General features: G+C 40.1%; 1 protein-coding gene across 3 annotated transcripts in view; it reads right to left on the bottom strand.

The window, feature by feature from the left end:
• BMPER (BMP binding endothelial regulator) overlaps window positions 1-19,368 on the bottom strand; it is a 255,086-nt gene that overhangs the window by 77,502 nt on the left and 158,216 nt on the right. For all 3 annotated transcript variants that reach the window (XM_044946678.2, XM_006071047.4, XM_045166416.1), the window contains exon 11: window positions 15,897-15,942. In XM_044946678.2, coding sequence (XP_044802613.2) covers window positions 15,897-15,942 — 46 coding nt within the window. The remainder of the gene's footprint in view (window positions 1-15,896; window positions 15,943-19,368) is intronic.

The raw sequence follows: 19,368 nt of genomic DNA on the forward strand, positions 1-19,368 counted from the left end.
AACAGGTCAAGAACATGACACTATCTCATATAAATAATAATTCTGAAGATGTAAGGGAAAAATGAAGCATCCATTGGGAGGAAGGATGTGCCAACAGATCTGGTAGGACCAACTGGATCCAAAGTAAACATGTGCGTTTAATTTCTAAAGTGTTTGGAAATTAATGTTGTTTTATGATACATTATGTCATTTCATATGTCAATTTCATGTGACTCCACATAAATTAGATGTATTGGGAATTTTATAAATGAATTATTTGTCTAAGTTAGCCTTTCTTATCAACATTTAATAAAGACTCACAGAACTGATCGTTTCTGATATGTAGGGTTCAAATACTTCAAGGATTATAGAAAAGGATTACTTAGGGGAAGAAGGTGGGAGAGAAAGCTTGAGAGCTCAGCAGCAACATTTTAATTCACCCTCCATTTCAATTTCTTTCTTATCCTTTTTTATGGTTGGTCTTTCAGTATAACTCCAATTTTACTCAGTTTGTTGCATCACATGGCACCCAGTCCCCACTTTCCAAATCCTATACCCAACTCCAACTAGTTTTCCCACCTATCTAACCACTCCATACTGCATTTTTCAGTCCCCTTCTCCATGTTATTACTTTCAAAATTGTCCTATTACACATTTCTCTCGCATTGTGATGAATGGAATCCCTCCCTGGTATAAGAATGGTGCTTTCTGGTTGATAGGAAGCAAGGAAGTTCTTTGGGACACCCCAAGTGGCATCAGGAGACATATAGTTCAAAGTTAATACTACCACATGCCACAAAAGAACTAAATGTTAACCTGACCACCAGATGCACCAAATTCAAGCAAAGGGCTTTTTCAGAGTTTTTAATGCCACATATTCAACAAGAAAACCCAGAACCAATCAAGGCTTTTGAGCTCTTGAGCTCATAACAGATGGATTTCAGCTTGCGACGGCCAAGACATAAATGAAGGAGCTGAAATTATACTCCTGAGAAATCCTCTCTCTGCTGTTGAGCAAGCACAGGGAATCCCTATATTTCTGCCTGGAGTCTGCAGGGGACATCGTATGGCTTCTCCAGGTGTTCTGACTCCAGCTGCATCAAAATTATCACTAACAAACACAGTAATAGCTAACATTTACCAAGAATTCACTACACACCTTAGCACTGTTCTCCAAGCCTACTGATCATGGACACATTGTAAGAAAATGGATATTTAGATTTTCTCCTAACATTAAACAAAGAGCTAAGCCTTTGGCAGGAAATCCAGAAAATGAACTATTATCTAGTCATTGAAAAAGTTTGTAATTAATGTTTGTGCTTGAAGAAATACTTATGCCATGTTAAATGAAAAATAGGAAACCAAATTCTATCTATACAACAAATCTTGACCATGTTAAAATAAATATCCAAACACCTACAAAGCCTAAAATTATAAACTGAGGTTTTTTCTTAGTGGTAGAACTATGAGTGATATTTTTTTTCTGCCTTACGCTTTTCTGTTTTCATTTTTGTTGTCCTTTTGTTTTTAAGAGTCCAAGTGTGGGCATATGTCAATAAGGTCAATTACATGGCAAACTAAATCCTCAAAGAAACAACAGAAAATATACTGCCAGCAGCATGGCCCAGGAGTCCTGGGAAAAGCTGAGCTGAATTGTAGCTGGGCAGGAAGCAGTGAGGGACATCCATGGATACCAGGCAAGGGAAATTATGTCTGAGTAGGGCTTTTCCTTGGAGAAAGAAATGGCAACCCACTCCAGTGTTCTTGCCTGGAGAAGCCCAGGGACGGGGGAGCCTGATGGGCTGCCGTCTATGGGGTTGCACAGAGTCGGACACAACTGAAGCTACTTAGCAGCAGTAGCAGGGCTATCAGGAAAGATATTTTTCAAGAGGCCTAACTTGTGGAAGAGAAGGGTTTGGAGAACAAGATGATTTTCTTTGTAACGGCAAAACAGAAGAAGCCAACAAAAATTCATGAGGAAGAAGATGCCTGAGAAGTACATGCTGCATTTGGGGGCACTAAAATAATTTTGAAACCTTGGCCCTTTTTTCTGTCTGCTCAAGGTCCCTGTGCCAGATCCCGCAAAAGCAGCGAACACGTGCACTGGAGAAAAACTGAAAGTGAGACTCTCAGGGTCACCAAATCTGCCTCTCTGAAAAAGAAAACTAGAGAAATACTTAGGGGACAAAAATGAACACTGTATCTGCATATAATTTTTGTTCAGCAGACCCAGTAAAATGAGCCACAGTCCCAGACATCCTGATGTCCAGTCACATTCTTCTGGGAAGCCTGGAGTGATAGAGCTGAACAAACAGACCCTATTCTTGCTTGAATATATTTAAGTCAGAGGATGGGAAAATGTCAGTTTACAAGCAGCAGTATGTAAGGACTTTTCATAGTCCTTTAAGTCAAATCATCAGATGTCATTTTTGTTTTGGTTTGTTTTCAGTAATATGTATACAATGTCTAGGCACTGGAAAAAAAGATTAGAAGTGCATAAACCCAAATACTAAGAATGTTTTTTTCTCTTAGGTAATGAAATTATGTGTGATATTTATTTTCCTCTTTCTTGTTTATGTGTATATACATTATTATTTACATTTTATTATTTACAACACTATGTATACTCTTGGAATAAGGACATTTGTTTTTAAAAATTGAAAGTATTGAATTAAAAAGTATCTCTTTGATGTTGCATACTTTAATAAGAAAGCTAGAAGAATTAAGAGAGTCAAGCTGCTTCTAGAAAAAATTCCAATGTTTTGCTTTTATCCTCATCAGGTACATTTATTTCTGCCATGAGTATATTTATTCTAATAAGATGCCTTCCTTCTGAGAGCAGTGATTATTCTCAAAACATCCGTCAGTGAAAATTAAGGGGAAAGTGTACAACTTCATTGGAGGTGGGCATGGCAACCCACTCCAGTATTTGTGCCTGGAGAATCCCATGGACAGAGGAGCCTGATGGGCCACAGTCCATGGCGTTACAAAGAGTTGGACATGACTGAAGTGACTTAGTACATATGTATGCATACAACTTCATGTCATAAAAAAATAAGAGAAATTGAGAAGATTCTAACCCGCTTCCCCCAGAATACAATAAAACAAAAACAGAAAAGCATAAGAATAAAAAAGTATCAATCACGGTTCCACCACCAAGAAATAATCCCTGTTTACTATTTTGGGGTGTCGGGGGGAGTATGTATGTTTATGTATATTTTTAACGAAGTTAAGATTATCCTGTACATGAAATTTTATTTCCTCTTCACTTAACACAAGATTTCCCCAGTCACTAAAGTCACTTTGAAAACACAGAAGGTGACTTTCATTCTCAGTCCATTAGTATCTCTGTGAACAGAATCGTCTCTCTAACTCCTTGCACCACACCACCACGCAGATCAGTACATTTCCAGAGTAGTGTTCTAACCACGAGGAAGTCTATCAAATAAAAACATGGCTTTCAACTTTCCTCCACATCAACTGCTGCGAAATGGGCCCGTGGAATTCCAAGGCCACTGGGTCATGCAGGGCCCCCTGGGAACCCCAGGTGGGTAAGAGCTGTGATGATGCCAAGTTTGGGTCAAGAACCAGGAAAGGCTGGGATTAGAAACACTGCCCTGAACACAAGCCCTTGTACTGTTTGTCTAGGCTCCTCTTGACATGATGTAAGCCTCCAATATAAACAGACCCAGCAGGAATTGAACTTCCCCATGCAGGAGGCTCTGGCCTCGCTCAGAGGTGTCCCTGACAGCTGCTTCCCCGAGGGGGCCTGCAAAACCAACAGAAGCTCCACCGAGGGGCACCTGGATTCCTTTCAGATTTTACACCCTTGGCTTTTTAAATCAAAGCTTAATCTGACTTTACTGTGTGAATGTGGGGGAAGGGCCTAGTGAGTCTCTTTCCACTCATCCCTAATCCACCAGACAGACTTACAGATCTACAAATAAAAAGCTGATTTTTTTTCTTTTTAAGTTGAATAGGCACCTGAAACTAATTAGAAAAAAAAAGATTTGATAGAGAGAGGGCTAAGAATGTAAATTTATTTTCCAATAACTTCCATAACCTCAAATCCTTACCAACATCAAGCAGAAGAGCAAAGGACACATCCCCCCACCCACATTTGAGATCTAATAAACTAAATTTACCCCTAAAGCCCTGGTTGACATGCTGTGTGCAGCCTCCCCACCTGAGCCCAGGGCTACCCCACCTCTCACCCTGGCTGTGCTCTGGCCATGCCTGCCCACACCTCACAGTTCACAGCACTGGAATTCTTCAGCTTCTAGCTCATGTACCAACTCCCCATGCCTCAGCCAAAGTCGATTCTCTCTTCTAAGTCCCCAGAGCAAAACTGACCACATGGCTCAGATTTTCTGAGATGGTCAGCTTCCAATACTCTATCCTAGTCACATTATGTGTTTCAGTTTGAGGGTTATAAATATAGTCACCAAACCCACAGTATGCTTATGAGGAGGCACTTTCTACCCTAGCTTTTGTACTTCAATTTTTTTAATTTTTAAAATTTAAGTAAAATTGACTTATAATTTCATATTAGTTTTGTGTGTACAATGTAATAATTCTGTTTGTATACATTTTGAAATTATAAACACAAATCTAGTTAACATCACTCACCAAACATAGTTACAATTTTTTTTTCTTGTGATGACCCTATTGCTAGCTATAGTTCCTTTTTACCCTAGCTTTTAGTTATAATGTATTTTTAATGCCTAAACCAGGCCTTAAACTCCTTACACATAAATTCTGTGTATACTTCTCAGTATCTGACACACTGCCTTCTGCCTTGTACGCTGGAGGATCTGCCTTAATATTGGATAAATGGATTTATCTATGCATTATCAACAGCAATGACTGGTATAATCCATATTAGATATCAAATATTTTCTAAATGAAAGGTTGATTAATTAAAGATTATATTTCAGTAGGAAAAATATACTGTCCCCACTGAACTCACAAAAATAGTTAAGTCTGATAAATGGTGTACAGCAAATAATTTAATAGAATTTTGCTTAATCAATTAATTAGTTGAATTATAAACAAATTATCCTGGGTAATCCAGGAAGGACAGATGCTATCACAAGTGGTCACTTGTAAGTGAAGGAAAAAGGCAGAGAAGTGAGTGTCACACGATGATATGGCATGAGAAGACCTCAACTCACCACTGCTGGCTTTGAAGATGAAAGGAGGCTTCAAATCAAGGAAAATGGGCAACCTCTAGAATCTAGACTAGCATGAAAACAGAGCCTCTCGAGCCTTGAGAAGGGATGCAGTTCTGCCAACACCTTGATTTGGACCCACTCAGATCCATTTCAGACTTCTGATCTCCAGGACTTGCTAAGATAATAAATGTGTACTGTTTTAAAAACACTCAGTTTGTTTACAGAGGCAAGAGCGAAAAAATGAATTTAGCAAAAATCAAGGCAACTAGTCTGGAGTGACTAGTTTATACCAGGCAACACGCCAGATGCTTTCCATAGTTGCACTATCTCCTTTAATCCTCACTACTTGTCTACACATGGTATATTACCCTAATTTCTTAGCAGTGAATATGAAGAAACTGCCATGTTGCCCATGGTCTCTAAGCCAGTAGTAGTAAAGAAAGAGTCGAACCCAATCTCTGTGGCTTTGAAGCCAGTGCCTCCCTGACCATGACTCGATATTTCCATTTATACCCTATACCACAGCATCCCATGCAGTCACTGTTGTTAACAAATTGGGATTACAGAGCTTCTAGGAAATATGAAGATGGGTATAGACACTCTTCCTTCCAAGTGAAAATGAGTGTATCCATTCAAATGTAGAGATTCATAGACACCCTGTTCCAAGACTAACCAATGACCTCCTAGGATTTCATGAACCTGTTTAACAATGCCTATCTAATTATAAACTATATTATATAGTTCTGTCATTTAACGTGTCTACATTTCATCTCTCCAAACACATTGCAATTTCCTCAACTCAGGGTCTGTATCAACCTTTATCCATGTCCTCCATGACACCTTCCAGAGTGCTGGAAAGTCACTGATGTTAATACAAACTTGTTATAGAAGATGTATTTTTGACACTCTCTAATCCAAGCCCTGACCTTAAAATGTCTGCTGTCTTAAAGCTAGAAATTACTGTTTATCAGAAAAGAGAACTTTTTACCTGAGACATGGGTTTCTCATCTCTAAATTAACCTGTCGCAGAGCTTTGAAACCACTTTAGAGCTTTGTGAATATTAAGTTGCTTAGAATAGAGTCCTGGGTTTGAATCCCAGTCTTGCCACACACTGACTACAAAATCATGTGTATACTACCTACATAACCTCAGTCTATTCATCTGTAACATGGGTCGAAGAACAACTACTTTGCACGGTGGTTATAAAGACAGCATTGTGAAAATGCTGAGAACATAATAGATGCTCACAGAGTAGTCATTACTGGTTGTATCATTATAAATGCTATGCAAATCTTGCAAATCTGCTGCTGGCAGAAGTAGAACTGGATAAGATTGTAACATACTTATAAAAGGTAAATGTGTTGAAAAGACAATGTTGAGTTCATCTATAAAAGACAAACAAAATGTAGATTTAGAGCTTGAATGGAGTAAGCCTCTAAACCAAAAGAAGATTGTTACCATGATAGTCTTAAACATGGGAAAGAAGGCAGCTTGCACAAGAATAGGAGACCAATCTGCCCAGAATGGGTAGTTGCTTCAGGAGATGTAAAACACCCCAGCCGTCTAAATAAATTGGCCTGAGATTTATTGTCAGCCTGAGAAGTTAAAATTTATTTCAAAGAACCAGCATTTCTTAACATGTTTTCTATGAAACATCAATCCTGCCTGTTACTGTGCCAAAATAAGTAGAAATTTAAAAAGAAAAAAAAAAAAAAAAACACCTCTGCAGCCCAAATTAGTTCAGGAGGGACTCTATACTCCATCATCCTCCTGAAAGTTTACCCTGCACACTGGCATGTAAAGGGCTCTGAGAATTCTGCAGTGAGGAAACACATTTAAGTTTACTTGACCCAGCATTTCCCTAATGTATTTAATCATAGAAACTTGTTTTGAAAATATTACTCATGAGGATCCCTCAGCACTAGCATTTTATAAAACAAACTTTGAGAAATTCTGCAAGAGACCAGTGAAGGAAGCTGGTGTAGTTTTCATGAAAGCCAAGTTTGGGTCTGACAGTGGCTTGCACAAAGGGCTGAAGAAGAAAAGGCAGAGGTTAACAACAAGGAATAGGATGAGGGGCTTGCTGCCGTGGGAATGGGAAGGAAATTATTTATTAGAAAAGCAATGCAAACAGACAATCAACCAGACCTGATGACTGATGATCAACATGGGAGAAAAATGCCAAAAGTATGAGAAATAACATTAAGACTCAAAACCTGTGCAGCTGGGATAAAGGGGTGCCAGAATTCAGTCAACAGATAGGGGTTGGAAACAGCCATCCATCTCTCCATCCAACTCCCAACCCGGATAATTTAGAGAATCAAAGGTAGCAACTGTTAATCAAATTCAAACACAGTCCTTTGTGAAAGAAGAATGTAGCCTCCAAAAAAGTGAGAAACTGAGATCTGCCATATTTGTATCTTGCCAAGAAGTCCTATGTTAAGGACCTGGAAATCTAGACAAATGTGAAACCAGACTGAGAAACTGCAGAAGGGGTACCATGGAGGCAGGGCCGTGAGCTCACAAGACAAGAAGGTACAAAGTAAAAGCAGAGCAGACATGTGCATTGAGGAGAAATACGAAAGGGCAGAGCAGAGGAGGGGAGCACTGGTTAGGGGAGGAGCGCATTAACCAAGAGGGGGACCTGGGTAAGGAAAAAGATGATACTATTCATAAACATAAACTTCACATCAAGGGGAACCACAGAGAGTAGTTAATAAATCATATCTCCCAACTGCCAGGGAAGGTTAGAATTCAGGTATTGTGATCCAAGAAACTGAAGAGATTCAGTGATCTCAAAGACACAGATAAGGTTTTAAAAGGTGCATAGATACAAATGTTTTCAAATAGAAGCCCCTAATCATGTACAGAGGAAAGAAATTGGCAGACTTCATATATATTTGGCAGTAAACCTCCAACATGTAGTGAACAAAGAATATACAATAGTGCTTAAAAGTCGGGGCTCTGGGTCTCATAGACCAGGCTATTGGCATCTCACGGATCAGGCTATTGGCTAACACACCTTGGAGGAGAGCGTGGCAACCCACTCCAGCATTCTTGCCTGGAGAATCCTGTGGACAGGGGAGCCTGGCAGGCTGAAGTTCACATGGTTGCAGAGTCGGACATGACTGAAGCAGGCACACACCTTATTTATTAGTAATTCACAGACCCTCAGATCTCATTTGTAAAATGAGAATAACAGTAGCTTCCACTGCATGGATTGTTGTGAGGATTAAGTGACAGAATGCGTGGAGAGCATTTATCATAATACTTGACACAGATTTACCTTCAATAAATTGCTGCTGGTAATAGGAGCAATTGTAGTGGCAGCAGAGTAGCGGTTTTGTGTTGTTCTTATTTTACTCAGAGGAAATGTGACCTCCAGAGAGGTATAAGTCTGCCTCAGGTTTGCAGACAGTAATGTGTAATTTACTATACAGTTTTTTCCACAAAGTATATTTTTCATAGTTTGGGATTTGTATTGGTTTGTCACTTAGCTGTGTTTTATGTTCACTACTGCTAAGAGATTTTATTCATAAGTTTCTTTAGAAATTGGCATTTGCATCTTTCTTGAGATTCAAGATGGCAGCCTTGGTGAAATGTACCATATATCAAGTAATGAATTTATACATATCTTTATGTATAAAATATACTGTTCCAAAATTAGGCAAGAAAGTCACTTTCAATTAATGATTTAATAATGGTACATCTATATTAAAACTATTTTCCCAAGCAAAATTCTGGGGAGACCATACAATATTATAGAACGAATATTGGAGTAGGGAATAAAAAATGTTCAGGTTTTCATCTCATTCTTCCAGTTAATACTACCATTAACCTCAACTTCCTTACCTAAGAAGTGGGAAGGTTGACCTTACATTAAGGTCCATTCATTTATACAATTCCATGATGCTAAAATGATGATGAGCTTGACTGGCAGAGAGATTTTGTTCTTTCTTACTCCTGACGGAATTTATACAGTTATTCCAAATTTCAAATTACATGTCTTTTATTATTGTAAGTAAGAAGATTTGGGTGATCTTCACTTACTGCTGGAACCATCTCAACCTTGAGTTTCCAGGAGGAAAAATGAATAACATGGAAAACCATGCTAGTTTGATTTTTCATTGAGCACAGAGCACACCAACTGCTCTGCACCTGAGCAGAAACGTGAAGGTATCGCCAGGTAAAGAAAGCATGGGCATCTGAATCTACATTTCTTCCTGGGTGGTGTAGAGGGAAACGCTGTCTAATTAGAAACTCTTCCTAAAATCCTTCTCCAATCTCTAATCCCTACTAGTCAAAAAGCCCTCCAGACCTCTTCCCTTCCTAACTGCAACTGGTTATCATATCAAACAAAATGACTGAGAAGTAAAGACAGAATTTCCAGTCCAAGCCCTGGGGCCAGACTTCCTTGATTTGGGCTCCACGACCTATGTTGGGCATCATTCTTAACCTCAAAGCCTCAGTTTCCTTGGCTGTTAAATGGAGCTAATGACATTTACTTGCCAATAAAATGGTCAAAATGACTGTGAGGATCAAATAAGATAAAAAAAGACAGCCTAGGACCTGTTTCAATAGCAGATGCTAAATAGATATTGGCTGCTGTTGCTGTTACACTTACTGCCATTATTGTTAGACAATGATAATGGTGGTGGTGATGATTGTTAACAACCACAATTTAAGAAGTACTAACACCCTGTTGAAATTGACAATAGGTCATGGATAAAAGAGGACCCCTAATAACCTCAGGGCCCTCCAACTTTACATCAATCTACAGCCAGAACATTTAAAGAAACAATATTCCTTACAGCAGTATATAAAAGAGAACGTAAACTGATTGCCTCACTCCCTTCTAATGTCACTCCTGCCTGTGTGGGGTTTCCCAGCTACCACTTGTGGTACAGTTGGGTTTTATTTGCCACCCCGTCTGCTGGTTGAGCCTCAGGAGCAGTGACAAACCCACCTCCAGACGCTGGAGCAGAAACTTCAGTGGCTACTTAGCTTAACACCTCCTCGGCAGGGCTAAAGTCAACACCACAAATTCTTATTCTACAAGCATCTTGAGCTCCGGTTTCAAATTTCCTCGCTTTCCTGAGTTAAGGACAGACTCCTGGTGTCCAGGGACCTGGAGTTGCTTACAGTCTTGGAGGCCAGAAACCTTGCTCAAACTCAGCATTACTAATTTGCAGAACCTCTGTCAGTGGAGACTTCTCATAAAATGGACCGCAAGGTCAATGTTTCATTAAGTTGTTTCAGTCCCCGCTTCTACAACTACTCTTTAATTGGAGATCACTGTAGCCATGCTCGAGAACTTAAAAAAGATGTGCCAAGACCAGCCAGGGCAATTCCACCATGTCCATGGTAGGTGCAAGCAGCATGCAGGGGCCCTCTTGGACAGCAGACACCCCAGTGCTACACACAGCTGGAAACCTAACTCTTGGGGGTTTTAAAGAGTCACCTGGCAACTGTGAGCCTCCTCGCACCCTAAGTTGCTGAAACCTAATATTTCCTATTACTTGTGGGACATGTAGTTGAGGTTATTTCAATTAAATGCACATCTGTGCTCAGTATACCCTACCCTCCTCTGTGTTATGTAATCGTGAACTTTCCTTTGGGGTTGGGATTCTGAGCTTAACAAATCTGAGATAGTCAGAGACTGGGCATCTATGTCTGGATTACCTTTGGTTGCCTCTGATCTAACAGATGGTTAGGAGATTAAATTTTTTCTCAAAGTCAGTCTTTCTTTCCCTCTCTCTCTCTCTCTTTCCACATACACACACACACCCCCCTCCATCTCTTATCAGTGAAAATTTTGCCACTGAGTACTATTTCCATGTATGAAAACAGACATTCTGCCAGCAAAGAATTTATCTGATTCAGGTCTCTGTTGGGTGGCTAGGTCAAGATTCTGCCTACGGTTTGACAACACACAGTAAGATAACATTTTACACAAACCCAAGTGCTACACACACAGCAGACAGTGGCCTTCTTGGCACCCAATTCACAGTCCTATGACCCTCAGCTCAGGGAAAGCAGGACTTGCTTTAAGCTATGGCTCATAGTTTGGCAAGAAACAGCATTTGCACTAAAGCTTTATAAAGTTTGTTTAGCTCACTTCAAATATTTTATTTTAAATAAATCCTCCAAATCAAGTTTAATTCTTTTCAGTTGGAAAAAGAATGTCCCATGTTAGTAAAAGACAGTAATCCTTTACACACTTTCTTCAGGTCTGATTTTAGGAGGACTGTCTTTTTATGGAATCATCATTGGTCTTTCAGACTTTGAAGACTACTGTACTATGAGGAGTATAACAATTTTGTACCTCAATCATTGTACCTGGGTAACTATAAATTACTGTTAGCACTGACTTGAAGGAGAAGCCTATAAAAATGTTTTACATGTTTGAGTTTTCTCTGCACTGTTCCTTTCAGAGGTCTGAGAGAGCCTCAAACACTACCAAGGCAGATTAGGTGAGTCAATAAAGCAGGAATTCTATAGGATTTTAGAAACAGATGATGCAATGTCACTATTGGAAATAATGCAATACTCATTTAACTACTGCAGATAACCAAAATAAGTTTTAGATTGGATGCTATGTAATCAGTCCATTTTATTTATGCGTGCACGCATGTGTGTGTGTATGTGTGTGTGTGTGTGAGTCGCTCAGTCGTGTCCGACTCCTTGCGACCCCATGGACTGCAGCCCGCCAGGCTCCTCCGCCCATGGGATTCTCCAGGCAAGAATACTGGAGTGGATTGCCATTCTACATACATAATATGGGCTTCCCTGGTGACTCAGATGGTAAAGAATCTGACTGCAATGAAGGAGACCCAGGTTCAAGCCTTGGGTTGGGAAGATCCTCTGGAGAAGGGAATGGTTAACTCCAATATTCTTACCTGGAGAATTCCATGGACAGAGGAGAGTGGTGGGCTACAGTCCATGGGGTCACAGAGTCAGACACGACTCAAGTGACTAACACTTATTTTTATCTTGCCTCCTTCCAAAAGAGGATTGGAAATAGCTTACCTGCATCCATACTAAATAATCCAAAACATCCAAAGGTAAAAGACATATAAGATGAAGTCAGGAGAAAGTGTATTACTCAAAAGCCACATGCTATTGGAGATGAGATACAAATTTATTTCTAGCTTCCTAGCAACTAAAACAAAGATGGTGACTTGAATCAATTGAGACATAATGATACCTTTATAATTTTTTTCTAGAGCTAGGCAATGAAAATACTGAAACACATTCAGTTAAATCCAAAGGCTTCTGCAATGTGAATTTTTACAACAGCAAAGGTCAGCCTCACTTTATGCTCCTACTCCATCTCATCACTGTGTTAAGGGACACATGTATACCTGTGGCCGATTCATGTTGATGTATGACCAAAAACATCATATTGCAATTATCCTCTAATTAAAATTAATTAATTAACTAAAGGAGTCAATTTATTGTTATTAGTACCATAGGTGTTTGTTTCTGGATTCACCTATGCTGCTACTTCTGTTTAGAGTACCAGCGGTTCTCAACCAGGAGTGATGTTGTCCCCCAGGGGACATTTGGAAATTTCTGAAGATATTGTTGGGTTGCTACTGACATTTAGTTGGTAGAGGCCAGAGACACTACTAAACATCACACAATGCACTGGACAGCCCCTACCACAAAGAATTATCTGGCCAAACAATCAATAACACTGAGGCTGGAAACTCTGTAGTAACTAACCGGGTATATACATGTGCATGTGTGATCTTATTTGAATGAGAGAGAAATCAGTCATTTTTCTGGTTCTAGAAAATACTAGCCTTAGTTTGTACTTCAAACTTCATTTGCCTGTTTTAGAAACTCATATACCAGAAGAGTTTTCATAATTGACATAGGAGGAAAAAAACGAGCTCTAAGGTTTATTCTGGATCTTGGATATAATGACAAAGGAATTTCAAAATAGGAGGTCTTTAGACTGCAGCTAAAGGACATCGGAATCAGTCTACCTGAATGTGCTATGAAAATCTAGGCATTGCTTTAAAAAAATTGGAAGTCATCCCATCTCATAACTGCTAAGTCGCTTCAGTCATGTCCGACTCTGTGTGACCCCAGAGACAGCAGCCCACCAGGCTCCCCCATCCCTGGGATTCTCCAGGCAAGAACACTGGAGTGGGTTGCCATTTCCTTCTCCAATGCACGAAAGTGAAAAGTGAAAGTGAAGTCGCTCAGTCGTGTCTGACTCCTAGCGACCCCATGGACTGCAGTCTACCAGGCTCCTCCATCCATGGGATTTTCCAGGCAAGAGTACTGCAGTCGGGTGCCATTGCCTTCTACGATCTCATAACTCAATCTGAACAAATAAACCTCTCCAAGTAGAATGTGTTTTACAGCATTGATGGAAGAACTGCTGGAGAGCAAGAAAGAGTAAACAGATGGAAAGAACACCAAGGGAAATTGAGACATTGCCATCTGATGATATCACCTCGATTTGGACTGAGAACCACATGCCTGGACTCGTCCTATATTGACCTGCTGGACGCAGGTGCACAGAGTCAGTCATCTCCTTGGCATCCCTCCAGCTGGGTAACTTCTCCCTTGCCAACTTGCCTCTCTCAGTGACAGAAGTCACGGGCTTATTCACATGTACAACATTTATACTTACAATACAATGTACAACACATGTCCAATCAATATTTAATATGACCAGTTAAAAATCTGGTTTGGTTTTTGACATACTCATCCTTTTATTCTTCTTTTCTTTCCTTTTTGTTTTCTAATAAGTCACCAGTATGCTATTAGGTGGGCCAAAAAGTTCCTTTGTATTTTTTCTGTAAGATGTTATGGAAAAATTCAGAGGAACTTTTTGGCGAACCCAATATATTTGGAAAGACTAGCGCATAGTGGATAAACTAATAATGAAATGTAGCTTTCCTTTCAACGATCTCAACAATCATCCTTGTAACATAAAGTCTGGTAATTCAAGATTTAGGCTATTTCTGTACAAGACTGGCCATATATTTTCTTATTAAGCGGATAAGCAGTATTCCTGCCTGACAGCATGAGATGGGAAGATGTAACCTGTCTGTTCATTGGTGGTCGGTCTCTACTTTAACTAGGAGATACTTTCTAGGGAAATGTAAACATCTTCATTGACATGGACACAGAGGAAAACTTCATCAATTTAGGCTTGACTCTGCACGTCCAAAAAAGAATTAAAAGCTGGAAGTGGCCTCCAAACCATCCATAAACAAAATTTCCTCAGAGAATCTCTGGGAAGATGATTAAATGTAATAGTTTATACACATGTTTTAAAATCAACTGGTGTGTTAATCGTAGCTAATTCTTCTTCCTGCATGATTCCCAGGCTCTACTAATATACTTAGTTGGCCTCCTTTGACTTAATTTATGTATTTCCTTGCCTTTAAAGAAAAATTCTTTTATTAAGTTTATAACTTAATTTTCCTTAATTCAGCCACCACTTTTATCCAGTGTACAATGCATAATTGTTTAACATCTCTGTCTCAAAAAATAGTGAGAGATATATATATATATGTATGTGTAAATAGCAATATATGTATATATGATAATATATATAATGAACCTATGTATCTAGAAAGAAGAGCCAGGATAACTCCTAGTAATATGAACTCTGACTTCAGACAAGTGAAATAAACAAACCTGTTTCCATGTGAAAGCTGCTTTCAACTATCACCAAAGCCCACTTAAGCCTGAATGGCTCATAAAATACACTCCAATAGATTCCATGGCTGGGTTAATCCTGCTTATCATACTAATTTGACAGCGACATTATGAATACTCCTCCTTCAGTGAAACATTTCAGAAAGCTATCTAGAAACCATATGAATGTGAGGGGACTGAAACAGTGGTTTGCTAACAGATCTGGGCACACTTACATGTGGGGATAACATAAAATCTGTTGCTATGCTGTCTAAGTGGTGGGTAGTACAGTCCCAGATGGCTTTCAAAACGGCCATGTTAGAGAGAACCTTCAAGATCTCAGTTAAAAGTAACAGGATGGCTACACCATTGCCAACCAAACGACCTCTTGTTTTCTCTTTACCAAGAGCATCACCGGATGTGCCCAAGTGAAACAGCGATGAAGCCGTGGTGAGGGTGAGGGAGAAAGATGGGCAACTGTTTGGCTTCATAAGGAAGGAAGGAGAATCTCTCCTAGGTTATATATAATGTTTGGCTTTATAGGATATCATTATCTTTTAGTCGCTATGGCTGCAAATGCTATTAGCAGTTAAAAGGCACATCAAGCTATCTATAGTGATAGTGTACTGAAGCCGCTCAGTCATGGCGGACTTTGCGACCCCATGGACTGTAGCCTGCCAGGCTCCTCTGTCCATGGGATTTTCCAGGCAACAGTACTGGAGTGGGTTGCCATGTCCTTCTCCAGGGGATCTTCCCAACCCAGGGCTCAAACCCGGGTCTCCCACATTGTAGACAGACACTTTACCATCTGAGCCACCTGGCCCTTCCTAAAACCTCATGAGACCATTTGTCTTCTAAATTTCTCATAGCAACAAATCCCAGCAGAAACATTCACATTTGTCTTAGTTGTGCTTCTGTACAAGGATTACCATTGACTTTAATTGTCTGTAGCAAGGTAAGATGATCCCATCCTATTCCTACAGAAATAAAAGAGGCTGAAAACTTACACCACCATTTTTCTTGTTGTACTATAAAATGCAAAATAAATATTAATAGCATATTTTCAATAAACTTACTTTCAGTGCAAATAGGACAGCATCCTTTCCTGTTGAGAATTTTACCCTAATCAAGAAAAAGAAAAAAAAAAAAAGAGTTCAGTGTTAAAAAACAGGGTCTGCTGAGGACAAAACTCTTTTTTAAATCTCATACCAGATAAATCAATGAAATTCATCCAAGCTGTATTTGAACTCGATGCCCAGATGGTGATGATGGTGGTGAAAACGAAGTTTTAAGTATCAGGTTCTACAGCCAGGCAAAGTCATTCAAAAAGCTTTCCTGTTTTTATCCTCAGAGAAATATAATCCCTAAAGGTTTCATTGGTGTGATTTTTCTCACATGGAGGGAAGATGGAGACAGTCTGGATTCCACCTTTTCACTGATACCCAAATCTAGCCCTCTAGAGACCAAGTGCACACATGTAGAAATGGGAATTGGCTGTCAATCTATCAATCTATGCAAAGCTTTCATTCTGTCTCTGCTTATTGGAGGGAGCCAAAAATAAACAGTAACCCAAGCTTGGGCCTATGTATATGAACAATATCTGTGCCACAAATGAAATTCAACCTGATTCCTTCTTTCAGAGAGTGGTATGCTATCCCTGACTATTATGTAGTCAAAGCCAAATGGGGCTAAGGGTTTTGAAATGCTGAGTAATTTTCCATTACCTTTCTGGAAAAACAGTGTAATCTCCTCTACCACATTTCTTCTAATTTTTTTCTAATGATTGACATCTAAAGGAAGAAGCATAATCTCAGGACTCTTATCAGAGAATGACATTGCTTTATCTCTGACTCAGTGGAATCGCAGGGGAAAAGAAATGTGGAAGAAAATGAACATTCAGGAAGCACATGCTATGAAATAGACATCCGACTAGATATTTTCCTTAGGTTACCCTACATCAGGCTAACTGTAAGGATTTAAAATAAGTTAATATTTAGAACATATTATAATTTTTGTTAAGATGCACAAAAACTTAGTGAGCTGAGCATTTTCCTTCATATAGATGAAGACATTGATGTCATATAACACAAGGGTGAAGTGAAGTCACTCAGTCGTGTCCAACTCTTTGCAACCCCATGGACTGTAGCCTACCAGGCTCCTCCATCCTTGGGATTTTCCAGGCAAGAGTACTGGAATGGGTTGCCATTTCCTCCTCCAGGGGATCTTCCCAACCCAGGGATCGAACCCAGGTCTCCTGTATTGCAGGCAGATGCTTTACCATCTGAGCCAACCCAAAATCAAACCTAATTTTGTGTGACCTTAGAGGCCAACTTTTCACTCCAGATTTTTAAGATGAGAGAGGTCTCATCTTAATCTTTAAGAGAAGTTAACATTTATTGGGTATCTATACAGTAGGAAAAAAATGCCATACCTTCTTCTTTCCTTATCACATTTATGCTTCACAACAACCCTCTATATACAAACGCCCCTTTCCCCTCTTTACAGGAAACTAGGGAAACAGACCACAGAGTGGTAGCCCAAGACTTGTGTCAAGCCCTGTTTCACTACCTGTCGATTGCATCAAGAATAGATTTAGGTTCTTAAAAAACAAATCACACTAACAACAACAACAAAAAAAGATGGCAGTTGATAATTAAAGAATTAGAACCATGTCTGACGCTTTAAAAAGGTACATTAAAGGCTATGACAGGTTTGAATGAGACTCAAAAACTCCATGCCATGCCACCTTTCATGGTTTGGGGCAACACGACAATTTCATGACCAAGAGCTCTGTTGTCTGTTTCTATTTGGCACAGAGGACTCCTTTGGCTTCTCGTGCCTGAAAGCAGTTGAGGACAAATCCAAAGCAGACTGGCTCCGGCTGATGGAATGATGGCATACAGAGCTGTTTAAACCAAGACCCAGCAAAGGGTGACTCTGTGATTCCCTGCATCTGTACCTCAACAGAAACAGCCAGTTCCTTTCTTCAGAAAGTGAGAGAGGGGCTGGAAACATCACTAAATTAGGCAGGGAATAAATCAAGAGAAAGCCATGATGTCTGCCTCCTGAGTTACGTGGAACTCGCTGAGGAATTCTGGACGCCCCATGAAAGCATCAGTAAGAAGGGCCTAGTAACAGCACCCACCTCAGAGGTGGGGGGGCGGGGTCTCAGCATCAGACGAGGTTGGTCCTGTGACTACAGAGGAAGTCTCAGGACATATTAACAGTGATGGAATGACTGTCACATCGAACCTGTCCCCAGTGGACCCCTCCGTCCTTCTCACCAAACGCACTCCTTTGCCCTGGGGGACTGTCAAGAAGGGAATGCAATCACACAATCCTTCTTCAACAAGGCATGCAAACTTCTGGAAAAAGATGTATAGTAGCCAGGAAGGATAGAGCAGGAATACGTCTGTTTCTTTAAAAAAATTCTTTTTTTTTTTCCCATGGAAATTTATTTATTTTTTAAATTTTATTTTATTTTTAAACTTTACATAATTGTATTAGTTTTGCCAAATATCAAAATGAATCTGCCACAGGTATACATGTGTGCCCCACCCTGAACCCTCCTCCCTCCTCCCTCCCCATACCATCCCTCTGGGTCGTCCCAGTGCACTAGCCCCAAGCATCCAGTATTGTGCATCGAACCTGGACTGGCAACTTGTTTCATAAATTTCCCAAAGCAATGCAGGGGAGGGGAAGTAAGTGTTTAACAGGATTTCTATGGTAAAACTAAATTATCTTCCAAAGTGCTTGTGCTGGCCCCTGAGGAGGCAAAGTGTGAACCAAAGGAATGATTGGAAAACTGCCTAGAAACAAAAAGGTGGGCCCTGAGGCAGGAGCCAGGCACTGCCTGACGGGCTCTGACAAGAAGACAGGGGTGGGGTGGGGGAAACGCCAGGCCTGCGCCTGGAGGGACGGATGCTCCTGGCCCAAATATGGTCCACAAAGAAGAGACAGGAACCAAGATGCTGGTAACAGAAAGAGCGCTCACCTCCCCACAGCAAGAGGTCCATGAAGACCACCACACCTGCCACGACTGGCAGGACTCAAGTGAAGCCGGGAACTCCACCAGGGCCTGCAGAGGCTGGTTGCTCGAGCCACCAGGCTGGCTCAGCCTTTTGTTTTTGTCTTGTAGAATAAGGAAGCCCATTATTACTAACATGTGCCACAGGAGTTCATTAGCAGCAAGGGTTCCCCGAGGACGGGCAAAAATGATGTGATACCATTTTTCCCAATGAATATTTATAAGTAGACCATGCTCAACTCTCCTTATTGTATCTCCTGGGTTTTTTTTTTTTTTTTTTTTTTTTTCAGTTTTATGTCTGAGGCTTTTTAAAGCAAGACTAATTAGGGTTTCTTTTTTTCTTTTTTTTTTCCCCCTTTATTCAGTTGTGCAATAGCAACAGCTGTTGTTTTTTTGTGCTTCATTTGGCACTCACGTAAAAACAGCAACTTTTTGTTTATAATAATAACAGATGTGAATAAAATTAAAAGCTGTCTCTGACAGAGAAGGGAAGACATGTCCTGAATATATGGATGTATTTT

Source organism: Bubalus bubalis, chromosome 8, assembly GCF_019923935.1.
Source record: "Bubalus bubalis isolate 160015118507 breed Murrah chromosome 8, NDDB_SH_1, whole genome shotgun sequence".
NCBI lineage: Eukaryota > Metazoa > Chordata > Mammalia > Artiodactyla > Bovidae > Bubalus > Bubalus bubalis.